The sequence below is a fragment of the Chinchilla lanigera genome, unplaced genomic scaffold, assembly GCF_000276665.1.
Source record: "Chinchilla lanigera isolate Chin_1 unplaced genomic scaffold, ChiLan1.0 scaffold00069, whole genome shotgun sequence".
Classification (NCBI taxonomy): domain Eukaryota; kingdom Metazoa; phylum Chordata; class Mammalia; order Rodentia; family Chinchillidae; genus Chinchilla; species Chinchilla lanigera.
In genome coordinates this window covers 12,636,982-12,652,207 of record NW_004955470.1, presented here as the reverse complement: position 1 = coordinate 12,652,207, position 15,226 = coordinate 12,636,982, and the positions used below count along the sequence as shown (strand labels likewise).

The 15,226-nt window shown below is 36.4% G+C and overlaps 1 protein-coding gene across 3 annotated transcripts in view; it reads left to right on the top strand.

Moving 5' to 3' along the window:
* The window catches only part of Sept10 (septin 10), a gene marked incomplete at its 5' end in the record, with an annotated part of 50,472 nt that extends 45,409 nt beyond the window's left edge, over positions 1-5,063 (top strand). For all 3 annotated transcript variants that reach the window (XM_013522809.1, XM_013522808.1, XM_005415243.2), the window contains 2 exon segments: positions 2,334-2,521; positions 4,171-5,063. In XM_013522809.1, the coding sequence (XP_013378263.1) occupies positions 2,334-2,521; positions 4,171-4,186 (204 nt within the window). In that variant the 3' untranslated portion in view covers positions 4,187-5,063.
* Positions 5,064-15,226: the final 10,163 nt, after the last annotated feature.

Genomic DNA, 15,226 nt, shown 5'->3' with positions numbered 1-15,226 from the left:
ATTCTTTTTTGTTGTTGTTTTTCTCCAGTGCCGAGAATCGAACTCACAACCTTGTGCTTGCCAGGCAGGCGCTGTGCTGCTGAGCTAAATCCCCAGCCCCTCAGGGCATTCTTAAAATTGTGGCATAAAACAAAGTTAAACATAGACATGCTTCTAAGGACATTGCTCCCTTTATATGATCTATCAAGATGATTTTTAGCCCCAAGGAAATGAAAATTTACTGGATCATATTTTTCCTCCTACATTCTTGCTTTTTTCATTTAACAAGAGAAATCCCATGTTATAATGTTATAATCTTTAGTAGAACTCATTTTAGTGGCTGTGTAGAAGAGTAATAACCCCATAGATTGATAGTTGGATCAAATCCCTTGTTTTGAGAAAAACAAGCAAGTTTATTGACATGTGTTTTTTACACATACATGAGAGGCAGTGAGGGCCTATCTTCTCAATCATCTTGAACTCAACAGTCTTTCATATTTTATTTTAGAATAGGATATTCCAGTCTCCCATTCTTAGCCTAAATTTATTCTTTTGACTTTATCTCTGTTGGATATGTGGATTTTTTTTCTGAATATAGTATAATATCTACTGCAATGAGTATTTTTATATATAAAGCTTTCTCTGATTTTAAGATATCATTTAGTTTTGATTTCAAGAAGTTGTTGAATTGATACAGGACATGCAAGGAAACTTGCTTCACTGATAATGGAAATTAAAACAGGCAACAACACAAATTTACAAGCAAAAGCTTTGAGAAGGAAGAAAAAATAAGAAGGAAGATAAGCTGAAAAGGGTACCACTCTGATGGAGAAAATCAGGCTGGCCCATTTACTAAAGAACTGGCCCAGCTTTTATGGCATCTCTGGGATGGGCTAAGGTCTAGTAATGATCTGATGAATTATGAGCATGATGTTTCTTGAAACTTCTCCATGTTTGAAGGGATTTCCTTTCTGTATAGGCTATGTATTAGCAGCTGTTCTGACCCTTGGAGACATTCTGGTCCTCTCTGCACTTAGAGCACACCTGATCCTTACAGTAAGGGCAGACAGATAAGGGGAAGGTGCACTCCCTACATTGTCAACAAGGAAGGATAGGGAAAGACATGTCTCTCTGGGGAAGGGTAAGGATCATAGATTTGCACCAGATGGAGTCCAGCAAGTCCCCCTGAAGAGGATATGGAGACCTCAACTCACCTTATCCACAGGGTAGGTTGTAGGTTCGCTGACTTACATCATACAAAAGAGTTAAAGGACACACTAGTTGTGGGCATAGAAACATTTCTTAGGCAGTAAAAGGAGTGCGGGTGCTCATAGGGTAAATGCATGTGGTCTGAGACAGGAGGTTTTATGTGTTCGGGGCATGACCTCAAAATATCTAGGACGGGTATTCCTAGTGTCTCAAACCATTTGTATGTGTTTGAAGTTTAGAGACACTGCCTATTTAATAATGCTGTTTCCTTGATGATAGAAATCTAAGGGATTTGTGAATCAGAAGCACAGGCCCAATTTACAGGCAGTTAAGGTCCTTTTGTTTTGCTTTGTTTTGTTTTTAAGTGAGTTTTCTGGAAGGGAAAAGGGCACAGTAACTTTGTGTCCTGAAGCTGCAATTTTCTTAAAAGTACAATTTAAAATTAGGATTTTCCTGTCTTCTTTCTCCTTACCTTGATTTCTTCTCCCCTACTTCAGATTAGAGGCCTGAGTATCCCTGTCTTTTTGTCCCCATGAGAATCCATTTCCTACTTCAGAATGACTGTAAAAATGTGATGCAGTTTTAAAGTTCTTAACATAAACTGACAGTTGACTTTCTTTCCAGTAGGGTTTACCCGTATAATTTCAAAACCTTTCTTATTACAAATGTTTTCTTATTTATTTATTTATTTATTTTGGTTTTGGTTTTTTTTCTGGTACCAGGAATGGAACTCACGACCTTGCACTTGCCAGGCAGGTGCTGTGCCGCTGAGCTAAATCCCCAGCCCCCTTATTACATATGTTATCTTTATGTAGAAAATAATTGGTTTTCATTATTTCCTTCTGTGTTTTATGTCCCTTATTTTTATTGCACATAGATTTAAGACATTGTTGAAAAAATGTAAAGCAAGAAGATAACCCTAGGAAAAGATCAAATTTTGTTCACAAGGCTGTGGCTTTTATTACATTTAGTTCAAGCAATTTTTGCAGAAATTTCTGTAAATTTTAAGTTACCAAGGTTGTTACACTTGTGAACTGTTGCTTGAAGCGATTTGGAAATTGGATGATTGTGGCACGCCTGAGCACATGCCTGTGTTTATGCTGCCACCTCATGTCAGCAGTTGGAATTGCACTTTTGTGTCACAGCTGCAAGCCAAATTCGAGCACCTTAAACGAGTTCACCAAGAAGAGAAAATAAAACTTGAAGAAAAGAGAAGAGTTTTGGAAGAAGAAATAATTGCTTTCTCTAAAAAGAAGGCTGCCTCTGAGATACTCCAGAACCAGTCCTTTCTGGCATCAGGTATAGGCATGAAGAAGGACAAGGACCGTAAGAAGTAAGAGTCCCTGTCCGTAAAGCCCCACCCTGCACCTTCTGTCTCCTGACCCTGTTTGTTTTTGTTTTCTTTGCTGATTGGCTTGTTGTTTTGTAGTTCTGGAGCTCAAACCCAGGGCTTGGTGCATGTTAGGCAAGTACTGTACCACAGAGCCCTCACCCAGCCCTCCTGGCCTTCTCTGATCTTCCTAGCACTTCTATTTACCTTCTTCCTGTCCATCTTCTGCACTGACATAGCAGCTCCTTGAGAGTACAGACCTCATCCCTCTCATTCACTGCTGTTTTCCAGGTACAAATTAAGTGCTCAGTAACTGTTTCCCAAAATGAATGAATGAACAAAATAAAAAACGTTGCAGTACAAAAGAGTCAGTTAGCTGGGGAAAAAAACAAGCTGCTCTTTACAGCCCAGCCTTGGCTCTAGAACTCATCTAATGACTGTTGACTTATCTTGAGCAGTTTTGAATTTTATGTATAAATGGAAATTGCATTTCATTGGTGAATCCTTGAAATAAAATGATAGTTTATGTAAAAATCCTAATTCTTAGGCTCATTTTTTAACCAGATTTACTTATCATTAGTTTTGTGAGAATTTCTGCTTTTATAAGGGGACCAAGCTCTTGATTAGAACACTGATACTTTGATGTCAGAGCTTGTGAAACCAGAAGCAGAAGAAGGTAGAGAGGACCACAGTGGGGGCCATGGTGGCTACTGGATCAGTCTTAACAAACTGCAGTTGCCATTTATACATAAAATTCAAAACACCCCAAGTAAGTCAACAGTCAACTGAGTTCTAGAGTCAGTTCTGGGCTGGGAAGTAAGGGCAGCCTGTTTTTCCCCCAGCTAACTGTTGAGCCTCCAACCTCATTGGTTGGAGGTTTAGAAAATAAGGGTTTTATTCCTTTTTAATAATTTTTTAATGTACTTTGTGTCCCTCATTTTATTTTTTGCACTTAAAATATCTCTGTCAGTTTACCTGTTCGACTGTAGTGACAGTCATCATGACTTGTGTGTTCCAAATGCTCCTTTGTCAGTCCTGCCTCAGTTTATTCCACCCACCACTCCTCAGCAGGGTCATGTCCTCCTGTGTTCCACACAGTAGAAGACATTTGCATTAATGTTCTCAGTGCCTGTGTTTCATGGAATTATTTGTCAAAAGAATCTGTATGATGGTATAATAGCTGTATTTGATTCAAACATTGAATTTCAAAAGGTAAACTGTAAATATTATTTAGTACTGCCTTAAACCACAATTTGACTTATAAAGCCATTGAATTGATTAATTTCTTACTCTTTTGTCTTAATCCAATGTTTCTAAAATTTGATTCTCCAGTTCTTCCCATGTAGAAATGAAAATTTACGTTTACTTGTAAAAATTGTCACTGTTTGACTTGAGAGCCATGCATTATTTGTAAATTCAGAGTCAAGCCCACAGATTTTCAAGAGCTCAGAATTACCCTTAACAAAATATAGCTTGGTGTGTTTTGTTTTTTCTTCTTTTTTCATTGTCCCATAGCTAAATATCCTATAATATGATAGATGTATATTTGCTCATTCTGTAAAAGCCTTCTAAAACTAAAGATTCTGGTAATTTTTTCTTCCTACATTGTTTTTTATGGTACTAATCAAAAGGTTTTTTTTTTCTTTTTCCAGCTCCAATTTTATGTAATACAGGAGTACCAGAGTGCAAAAGGCCATCACAAGCAAGAGTTGTTTTTATTTGTCACCACTGATTCTATATATCTGGCAGATGGACATAGTTACTGACATTTATGGTAAAATATTTTCAAATATAAGGCCAATACGTAAGCCAGAGTGGATGATACTACTTATATATTCACTATTGTTAGAAATCTCTAAGTTGCTATTTTTTGATAAATCTAGATGTCTTCTCCTGCTGCCAGATTCTTGTTTTTTTGCATGCATTATACCAAAGAGCAAGACTTAGTGCCGCTGAAAATGCAGAATACCTTCACATTATGACTGATTGCATTTATATTCCAAGATGAACCTTCTTTGTGATACACTAAACAAAAAAATTGGAGGAATACATTTTGAAATGGATTATAGCTAAACTCTAGCCTCTCAGATGTTTTATAGAACTAAGTTTTTACACAATTGATAAGTAGCATCCTAGGCTTCTGTGTCAAATCATATAACATGATAACCACTTTTATGCTTCAGTATGCCTTGTCGTGGTCAACATACTGCTGCAGTAAAACAAAATATGTTCAAGAGCTTAAAACCTCCAAGTCTATAGGCCCTTTTATTTCCATTAGTCTTTCTTACATACTTATTTAAAACTATCTTGGAGGAGGAAAATAAGTTGAATCATTTGTATTAAAAGTATTTCTTAAGAAATTAACTATGAACATTTTAATGTTAAATATACAAAAGGTCTGATAAGTCATGTTTCAGGGAATATTTGTATTCAGTGCCTTAGCATTCACAGAGTATCTTAATGGATTTTAACAGTCACAGATTTATAAATTTTCATTTTTTTATACTTGGGTATTCTAAATAAAACTGATACTCTTGAGAAAATATATCTGCGTGTTTACTAAAATATGTTTAAGTTACTATTTAATTTGACAAATAATTTACATTTTTATGGGGTACAGGGTAGTATTTCACTACTTACATGTTCAAAGTATAATGATCAGATCATGGTAATTGGCATATCATTTACCTCAAACATTTTTCAGGGTGTGTGTGTGTGTGTATGCTGAAAACTTTCAAAATTCTCTTTACTATTTTAAATATGTTAATTACTTATTACAATAATAAGTTAATTACTTATTAAAATAAAATATTAAAGTATTAAATTAACTACTTAATTTAAAATATGCCTAATTACTGTCCACCTTACTGTGGACAGTCACCCTACTGTGCTATAGACTGTTGGGAGGTATCCTCTTAACCAACTGCACCCTGTTGCCCATTAGTGACTTTCTCTTCATTCCTCCATCCCCAAAACCCTTCCCAGCCTCTCATCACCACTATTCCGTTCTTTACCTCTATGAGACCAGTCTTGTCAGTTTCCACATGTGCAGGAGAACATACAGTACCTATCTTTCCATGCTTGGTGTCACTTAACATAATGTCCTCCTGTGTTGCTCTAAGTGAGTGTTTCATTCTTAGGACTAAATAATACTACGCTGTGTGTATGTCCCATATTTTCTTTATCCAGGCATCCATGGATGGGCACTTGGGTTGATGCACATCTTGACTGTGGTGACTATAGCTGCGAACATGGGAGTACAGATGTTTCTTGATATATTCATTTCCTTTTATTTTTCCTTTTATTTGGTCTTTTAACTCATTTTATTTGGCTATATATTCAGTAGTGGAATTACTGGATCATATGGTAGTTCTATTTGCGGTATTTTTGAGGAAACTCCTTTCTGTTTCCATAATGGTTATACTAATTTACATTCCAACCAACAGTATAGAAGAGTTCCCCTTTCTGTATGTCCTATCCAATGTTGTTGTTGTTTTTGATGTTATATAATAGCCTTTCTAGCTGGAGTGAGATGATACCTCATTGTCGTTTTGATTTGGATTTCCCTGATGATTAATGATGTTCAGCACTTCCATATACTGTACTTATTGGTCATTGGTATGGCATCTTTTAAGAAATATCTATTTAGATCATTTGCTCACTTTTCAGGTTAGTTTTTTGGGGGTATTGAATGAGGTTTGGCTTCCTTATATATTCTAGATATTAGTCCCTGTTGAAATAGTTCGCAAATATTTTCATTCCTCTCGTCTAATTTTAAGAGGTGGTCTTTTAACTCTGTTGATCATTTCCTTTGCTGTGTAGGAATTGTTAGGTTGACATAATGCCATTTGTCAATTGTTGCTATTGTTCCTTATGGTTGTGGAGTTATATTTAAAAATTCTTTGCCCAAATTGATGACCTAAACTGAGTCCCCTCTGTTTTCTTTTAGTGGTTTCATAAAAGTCTTTCTTCTTTTTTTTTATTTGATTTTGGTATACAAGGCAAGTGATTGAGTGGTTTGTTCTTCATGTCGATATTTAATTTTCCCAGCACTATTTATTCAAGAGATTGCCTTTTTTTCCAATGAATGTTTTTGCTACCTCTGTAAAAAACCAGTTAGCTATAAATACGTGAATTATTTCTGGCTACTCTGCTATGTTTCATTGGTGTACAAATTGGTTTTTAAGCTTGTATCATGCTGTTTTGGTAAATAGCATGTTTTGAAGTCAGATACTTAAAATGACGCCATCTGTGTTCTCTTTGCTCAGAATTGCTTTGGCTATTTGGGTTCTTTTCTGGTTCCATGTGAACTTTACAAGTGTTTTTTTGTAGTTCTATGAAGACTGTCATTGGTATCTTAATAGAGATTATTTAGAATCTGCAGATCACTTGGGGTAGAATGGACATTTTTTGTTTTTGTGTTTTTGAGACAGGGTCTCACTATGTAGTCCAGGCTGGCCTTGAGCTCACTGTGTAGCCCAGGATGGCCTCGAACTCACAACAATCCTCCTGCCTCAGTCTCCCAAGTGCTGGGATTACAGATATGCACCACCACACCTGGCAAGAACGGACATTTTAACAGTACTTTCTAATCTATAAATATGTGATACCTTTTTATTTTTGTATGTACATCATCTCAAATTCCTTTCACCACTGTTTTATAGTTTTTATTGTAGGGCTCTTTCATTTCCTGATTAAATTTATTCCTAGGGGACCTTTTTTGTAGCTATTCTAAATGGGACTTCTTTTTGCTACTTTATTACTGGTCTGTAGAAACACTACATATTTCTGTGTATTGTTCTTGTATCTTTAGTGAATTCTCTTTGAAAGAAATAAAAACTTAAAGTAGTCTATTTTCAGCATAAGGTCTTTAACTTTGAGCGGAAAAGCTCTTTCCTGAGGACATGACTGAGGTCATGTGGCTGAGAGGGTATCTAAACAAAGCAGGGAGAGTAGATAGTCAATAAAGTGTGGAATTCACTCTGACTGGAAAAGCACTGGCAGTTAAAAAATTACCCCCTGTAGTTTAATCATTTGCTTTTACAACCCACAGAATGTTTACAGAGGGAGCAGGTTAAGGTTAGGCATCGTATTCTGGGTTGTGTCAGTCTGTTAGACTGGCACTTATTCTTGCAAGATCGAGAAATAAATAAAAAGTTTAACTTTTGCTGCTCCCAGTTCTCTGTCTGATCAGACTGTTTCACAGAAAGGTGACGAGGGGTTGGTTCCTCACATCATGTGTGTGTACATATGTAGTTTTTAAAAGCATGTCATCTGCAGGGTTAGGGACTTACTCCTTTTCAGTTTGAATACTCTGTGTTTCTGTTGCTTCATTGTCTGCTAGGACTTCCATTATTGTGTTGCATAAAAGTGGTGAAAGTGGACATCTTTGTCTGGTTTCAGACCTTGAAATGTTTTCAGCTTTTCCTCGTTCAGAATATTACCTGTGGTCTTGTCGTGCATAGCATTAATTGTATTGAGATATGTCCTTCTGTACCTCATTTGTTGAAAGTTTTTGTCGTGAAAGGATATTGAATTTTATTAAGTGCTATTTCTGTATTTGTTGGGATAATCATTATACTAATTCAATTTTGTTGCTCATTACTGGTCTATTTTCTGTTTCTTCATGGTTCAATCTTGGTAGGTTGTATATGTCCAGAACTTACGTATTTTTTCTAGGCGTTCCAATTTCTTGGTGTGTGGTTGCTCATAGTAGTCTTTAATGGCCCATTGTATGTACGGTTTTAGCTATAATGTCTCCCTTTTCATCTCTAATTTTTTTAGGCTGTTCTTTTTTTTAGTTTAGCTAAAGGTTTGTCTATTTTGCTTATCTTTTAAAAAAATACTGCTTTTTTGTTTATTTTTTAAGTCTCCATTTCCTTTATTTCTGCTCTGAGATTTATTATTTCTTCACTTCTACTAATTTTGAGTTTGGTTTATTCTAGTTCCGTGAGTTGTTATGTTTTTTATTTTAAATCTTTCAACTTTTTTATGTAGGTGTTTGCTGCTGTAAATTTCATTTTTTATTATTGCTTTTATTGTATCATATAGTTTTTGGTAATTGCATTCCCATTGTCATTTATTTAAAAAAACTTTAAATTTTCCTTTAAGTGTTTTTGTTAGCATGTTGATCGTTCAGGGCAAGTGTTATTTAATTTCCATGTACTGGTAGAATTCTCACAGTTCCTTTTGTGTTAATTTCTAATTTGATTCCATTATGGTCACAGAATATACCTGGTTGCTAAAACTTGGGTCTGGAATACCCAACGTCTCTGTGTCAAACCTGGATCCCCATCTTAGTGCTACTTTAAGAGATAACACATATCTTTAGTCCTGGGTCAGTGGGGTATTGCCCAGAAAGGATATTAACTGTTGGACCCTGGTTCCTCCTTCTCTCTTTTGCATCCTAGCCATGAAGTGAATGACTTTGCTGTACCGTGTGTGTCTACCGTCATGTGTTCCTTGGGGTGTTGTGCTTCCTTGTATTTTCCTGTTTCTTGTGTGTCAGTTTTTTTTTTTTTTGGAAAATAAAAGAAAACACATAAACAGACAAACATTTGCAAAATAGCAAAAGAATAATACAAATAATACAGAGTTACAAACAAAGGGGTAGGAAATTAACAATGCTTGTATTACATATGGATATCTTCAAGGTGGTTTCTCAGGAAAACTAATAGAGATATGCACTATTGATCAATCAAGTAATCATTATTGTGTCTCAGTATTGATACCTGGACATGTGACACAAACAGCTGCCTTTTCTCGCTGAGTTGCTGACTGGTTTCTGGTGGACAGGAGCTCAGGCGACAAATTGGCATGAGTCTGGGTGAGCTGGAGTGCACTTATTCCACATAGTGATCTTCCAACCTGCCCCATGAGCTTTGGACTCCACCTGAGAGTTTAAGATTTGCACTAGGAAGGAAAAAAACTATTGCACTATAAATTCAAGTTCTATGTTACGAAGCTAATTTATTCTCAACAATTTGTAGGAAAAGAGATATTGGGGTGCTGGAAGGAATTAAGCTGGGGCAGGTGGCTCTAGAGAGAGTACAGTCTAGTCCAGTAATTAACCCTGGGTATACAGTAGGGTGACCTAAGAAGTATTCAAAATATCCTGACAAATGAATAATGAACACAGTAGCTATAGGGGTAGACCCAGATGAGTGATGACTGTGTGAAATGACTACAGTGTCCTTGAAGTTGAAAATACGCAGAGAATTTTTTTAAAAACAGTACAGGCATGAAAGTTAGGAGGGTAGATAAATTGAGTGATCTAACTTTATTGCTTTAACTAGAAAGAGGATAAAAGTTCCAATCAACCAGGTTAGTCAAAGCGCTGTGTCACAATTGCCAGAGTAGCCCCTAAGCAAGGTAAAGCATGTAACTTCCAGGCTAATAGAAGGGAAGCTGATGTAACAAAAAATGAAAATCCAGAAGAAAGCAGGAACATGGAGAAAACAGAATAAGTATGACAACCAGAAAGCACATAGCATTATGGTGGATATAGATCCAAGTATATCAGTAATTACATGGACTACACACTCTAATTTCATTAACATTGTTTTAGAATCAGCTCTATCCAGTTTATATAGCTAGAACATGACACACAGAGAAAAGTTCCAAGAAGACAGGAAAAGACACTGTACCTCACACTGTCCCCTCACTGCTAAGGGGAAAGAGGGAACTTGAGGTAAGAGACTAAATGACAACCTAACAGTTCTAAAATCCTTTTTTGCAAAACAATAGTATCAGCATATTTGAAGCAAAACTTGATGGGAACACATGGAGAAATATGAAAATCTACACTTAATCAGGTTTTAACATATCTCTTATATATGGGGGAATTGTAAGAGCAAAATACTTGTATAGGAGGCTTGAAGGAGACTTTGAACAGTCATGGCCTTATGAGCATCTCAGAACAGTTTCCAGAACCATGAGCTGCACACTGTGAAGATGGACACAGCACTGACAGAAGTAACCATGCTTATCTGTGATGCAAGCCTCTATTCCTTGTAAAGAATTAAAACACCCCAGTTACATTCTCTGATCATAATGTAGTTAATACAAGTAAGGAAACCAGCTGTAGATGCTAGGCCTGCTAGGTTGACTTCACATGGTACAAGGAAACCTTTGGAAACAATTGAAATATTCCATATCTTTACTATAGGGAGGGGGCTTGGCTGCAAACATTCATAAAAACATACAGCTGACTATCTAAAAGAATTGCTTATCGTATGTAAATTGTACTTAAGTGAATCTGATATTTTTCTGAAAAAACATAAATGGCAAAAACAACAAGAATTTTTTAAAAAGAGGATATCCCTACATACAGATCCAGTAAACATTAAAACCTTCTGAACAAATTTGAACATAAACAAGAGATGACAAAACATGTTTAAAGTGTAAGTTGCTGATATCAGAATTAATAGAAAAGCTTATAATAAAAGACAAGCCATAATTAAAGTCCATAAAGGTTAGGCTACAGGTTTATTCAGGAATCATGTTGAAAGAGCAAAGCCAGTCTGTCTCACAGACTTTCCAGTCAGTGAGTAATGGTTCCCCCAAGGACACTTACACCTTCTTTGCTGGACAGGTAAATTCATTACTTCACAAGGCAAAAGGGACATTGCAAATGTGGTGAAGGTTAAAGATCATCTCAAACCAGCCACTTGGGTCCTTGGGAGCTGAGTGTTGCCTGCTGTGAACACAGGGAAGAGAATGTGAGCAGTTGGCACTGAGGGCAAGTGGGACCCTGAACCAAGGATGCAGAAGCTAGACAAAGAAGAAAGAGTTGGCTCTAAAGCCCACAGCAGTGCACCCCAGCTGACACCTTAGTTTTGGTCCAGTGAGGACCAAGTCAGACTTCAGCCATGTTTAGCCACTGAATTTGTGATAATTTGTTCTAATGGCGCAGAAACCATTGCCTTCCCCACAAATAGGTAAAAGGTGTCTTCTCAAACTCATAAGGCCAGTATGGCCTTTGTTTCAAAGGCTGGTAAGTACATTTGCAAAAGGATAGTCTGACTTCACTCATGAACAAAATAATAATCCTGAACAAAAAACTCAAGGCATGAATCAAGGATGGCACCATATGTTCAGCTTGGTTTACTCCATGAATCAGGTTTGCTCTAACATTAGAAAATCAACATAGTTTATAACATGAACATTAAAGGAAAATCATGACCATTTCTATAAATTCAGAAAATACCAATTTTGCATCTTTAAGATTAAAAACACAAAAGATCTCTTAGAACACGGAGTAAAAGGAAACATTCTTACTTTGATAAAGGATGCTTAGCAAACCAACCCAATAGCAAGCATCATAGTGTTGAAATATTGAAAGCCTTTTCATTGGAATAAGCCAAGGAAAGCTGCTGACCTCCCCTTCTATTCAGCATTTTATTGAAGGATGTAGTCAATGCAGAACTGGAAAATAAGGTGGATTGGAAAGGAAATAAAATTCAGTGTATGCAAATGATATGGTTATATTTGTTGTAAACACAAATGAAGCTGTAGACACAGCATTAAAATCACTGTTTAGCAAGGTTTGGCAATACAGTTACCTCCCTATTAACCCAGAACAATGATCTGTAGCTCACATGGGACTCAGGTGCCTGAAGTGTAAAGACACCTAATAACTTTTTACTACTTGTCCAAAGAATACCTTCTCTGGATCTGGGGTCTTTCTGCCCCCTCTGTCTACCAGTGACAGCAGAGACATGCCCTGAAGTGGACTTTTTTTTCCTCCTTTTCTTTCTTTGCCTTCCCCCCACTTTTTTTCTTGATCTTTTTATATGATTGCAAACATTGTTTCTAGGTTTTTTGTTGCTTTGTTCTATTCTTGTTTCTATTCTTGTTTCTTCTTTCTTTCCCTCCTGTGTTCACTGGTTTCCCAAAGCTTTTATAATCTTCCTTGCCCTCCAGTGTTGCTTCTAATCTCTTTCTTTTCTATGTCTCACTATTTTTCCTCTAACCACTTTTAAATTTTCTCCCCTGAGGGTAAAATCACCATAGTGAGGGGATATTTACTGTATATAGTAAATAAGGCTCGTTTGCCTTGGGTGTCATCTCATGGCTTTCAATGCAGACTCTTAAGCTTCCAGCACTGGCCTTTCAGCCTGCCAGCGCAGACTCTTTAGCTTCTAGCACCAACCTTTGACCTCCTAGCGCAGATCCCTCAGTCTGTCATGAATCCTTCAGCCTCCTGATATGGACTCATATGTGACATTGCTGTGGGCATCAGGCCTTCAGCTGGATCCTTTGGATTTCTAGTGCATGGGCAGATCTTTTGCAGTCTTCTACATTTATTCTGGGTAGCCATTGTAGGCCAGTCTTGTAACTTTCTGTGTCCTGAAATCTGATTCACCTTGCCTCAGCCCTGCAACCTCTTGTTAGCATTGACTAATACACCTGAAAGACATCTCTTGAGATGTGTCATTTTTTAAGGGTTCACACCGCTAGCAATAAAGCTACCATAAGTGATTTACAAGCATCAATGTAGAAATTAAAAAATAGAAAATAAAAAGAAATGGAAGATGCAACCCCAGACTTCCAGCTCACCAAAGGCAAACCCAGGGGGAACAATGAGGGAGAACAATTTGAAAACCACCCACCTGGACTCTTGAGTTAACACTAGAAGTAACAAAGTAGATGCGGCTCTAGAAAAAAATCAGATTAATTTCTTAGATATCTGCAGAGGCGATGAACATAGTGAAGGAGATGGTTAGTGAATCTAAAATAGATACAGATTTTTTAAAAAGTAGAAGAGCTTAGGAAAATGATGGAAACATGAATCCCCAACATAGGAAAGAAATGAAATCCATGAAACAGTTCAAACAGATACATAGGGTATTAAAAATTTTATTGAAAGTACATGTAGAATGAACCAGTGTGAGGAAAGAATATCAGATCTAGATGACAAGATTGTGGTTAGTGATCATGAAAAGAAAGATGTCTTTAAAATAGCAAGGGACCATGAAAAATAAATCCAACAGTTGCTAGATGATGCAAAGAATAACAAGATTGATTGGAGACAATGAAAAAGCAGGAAATAGTGGAAATGATATTTTTTAAAAACCTCACAAGTAATGGCAGAAAGTTTTCCACGCATGGAAAAAGAATTTGACATGCAGATAATTGAGGCATATAGAACTCCATTTAGACATTTAAAAACTACACCAAGGCATATAATAGTTAAGATTGCAGAAATTCAACACAAGAACAGAATATTAAAAGCTGCTAGGGAAAAGGAAATTGCCTATAAAGGAAAGCCCATCAGAATCGCAGAAGACTTCTCAACACATTTAAAGAGAGCTTGGAGTGAAGTATTTCAAGCTCTAAATGAAAACAACCTTCCATCCAGGTTTTGCAGATTGAATACTCTAAAAATCTATTTCAAAATTGATGGAGACGTAAAATACTTCTATGACAAAGAACACCTGAAGTAATTCATGACCACCAATCCAGTACTCCAAAATGTTCTGAAGAACAGTCTAGAAAGAGATAATGAGGACTACAACTCCATGAACCCCAACAGAATGAATACACCAGGCAAGGCAAGTAATTAGAAAGAAAAGAAAGGAAACCAACAAAAGAAAAATAACATGACAAGGATAAGTCAATACATATCAGTTATAGCCATTAATGTAAATGGTCTCAATTTAGCCATCAATTGACAGAATGGATCAATAAACAAGATCCAACAATATGCTGCATGCAAGAAACATGTAAAAAGAAATTCATAGTCTGAAAGTCAAAGGACAGAAAACAATACTCCATGCAATAGGAACCTAGAAAAATTAGGTAGCTTCTCTATTTGTAGACTAAGTGGGTTTCAAGCCAAGACTGATCAAGAAAGACAGAAAAGGTCAATACATCTTTGTTAAGGGAGCAACCCAAGAGAAAGAGATAATAAAATATATGTGCACCAAATTCCAGCACACCCAACTATATAAAATATTAATAGACATGAAATATCAAATAAACACTAGTAAAATTGTAATGGGGGATCTCAATACCCCACTGTCACAAATGGGTCCACAAGACCAAAAAAATCAATGAAGAAATAACAGAACTGAACCAAACTTTTGAATATCTGGACTTAGTAGATGTCTACAGAATATTCAACCCCCAACATCAAAATACACATTCTTCTCAGATGCACATGGGATGTTTTCCAGAAGAGACCACATACCAGCTCATAGAACATGATTAAGTAAATGCAAAGAAATTGAAATTATTCCATGCATATTGTCAGATCATAGTGCAATGAAATTAGAAATCAGTGGCAAAAGAAACCACAAAAACTTCATAAACACATGGAAAGTAACACCCTCCTGAACAATCAATGTGTCACAAAGAGTTTCTACAATTACATGATAATGCCAATACAACATACCAGAATTCGTGGGACACAATGAAAGTAGTCCTATGAGGAAAATTATAGAAGTGAATTCCAAAATCAGAAAAACAACTGCAGAAATAAAAACACTACCTCAGAAGTATAGATGGAAACTAATATCTCAAGAGGAAATGGAGTTTGTCCAATGTGGAGGTCCAGAGTAATGATTTTGGCTGCTGTTTGTCATCAGTCAAAAGAATTATCTTTATAATGGAGGACTTCCAAAATGGCTTGTGAAAAGTTGTATATTAAATAACCTTAATAAATATTCTGCGAAAAAGAAATATAGAAAGTTTAGATGGATACTT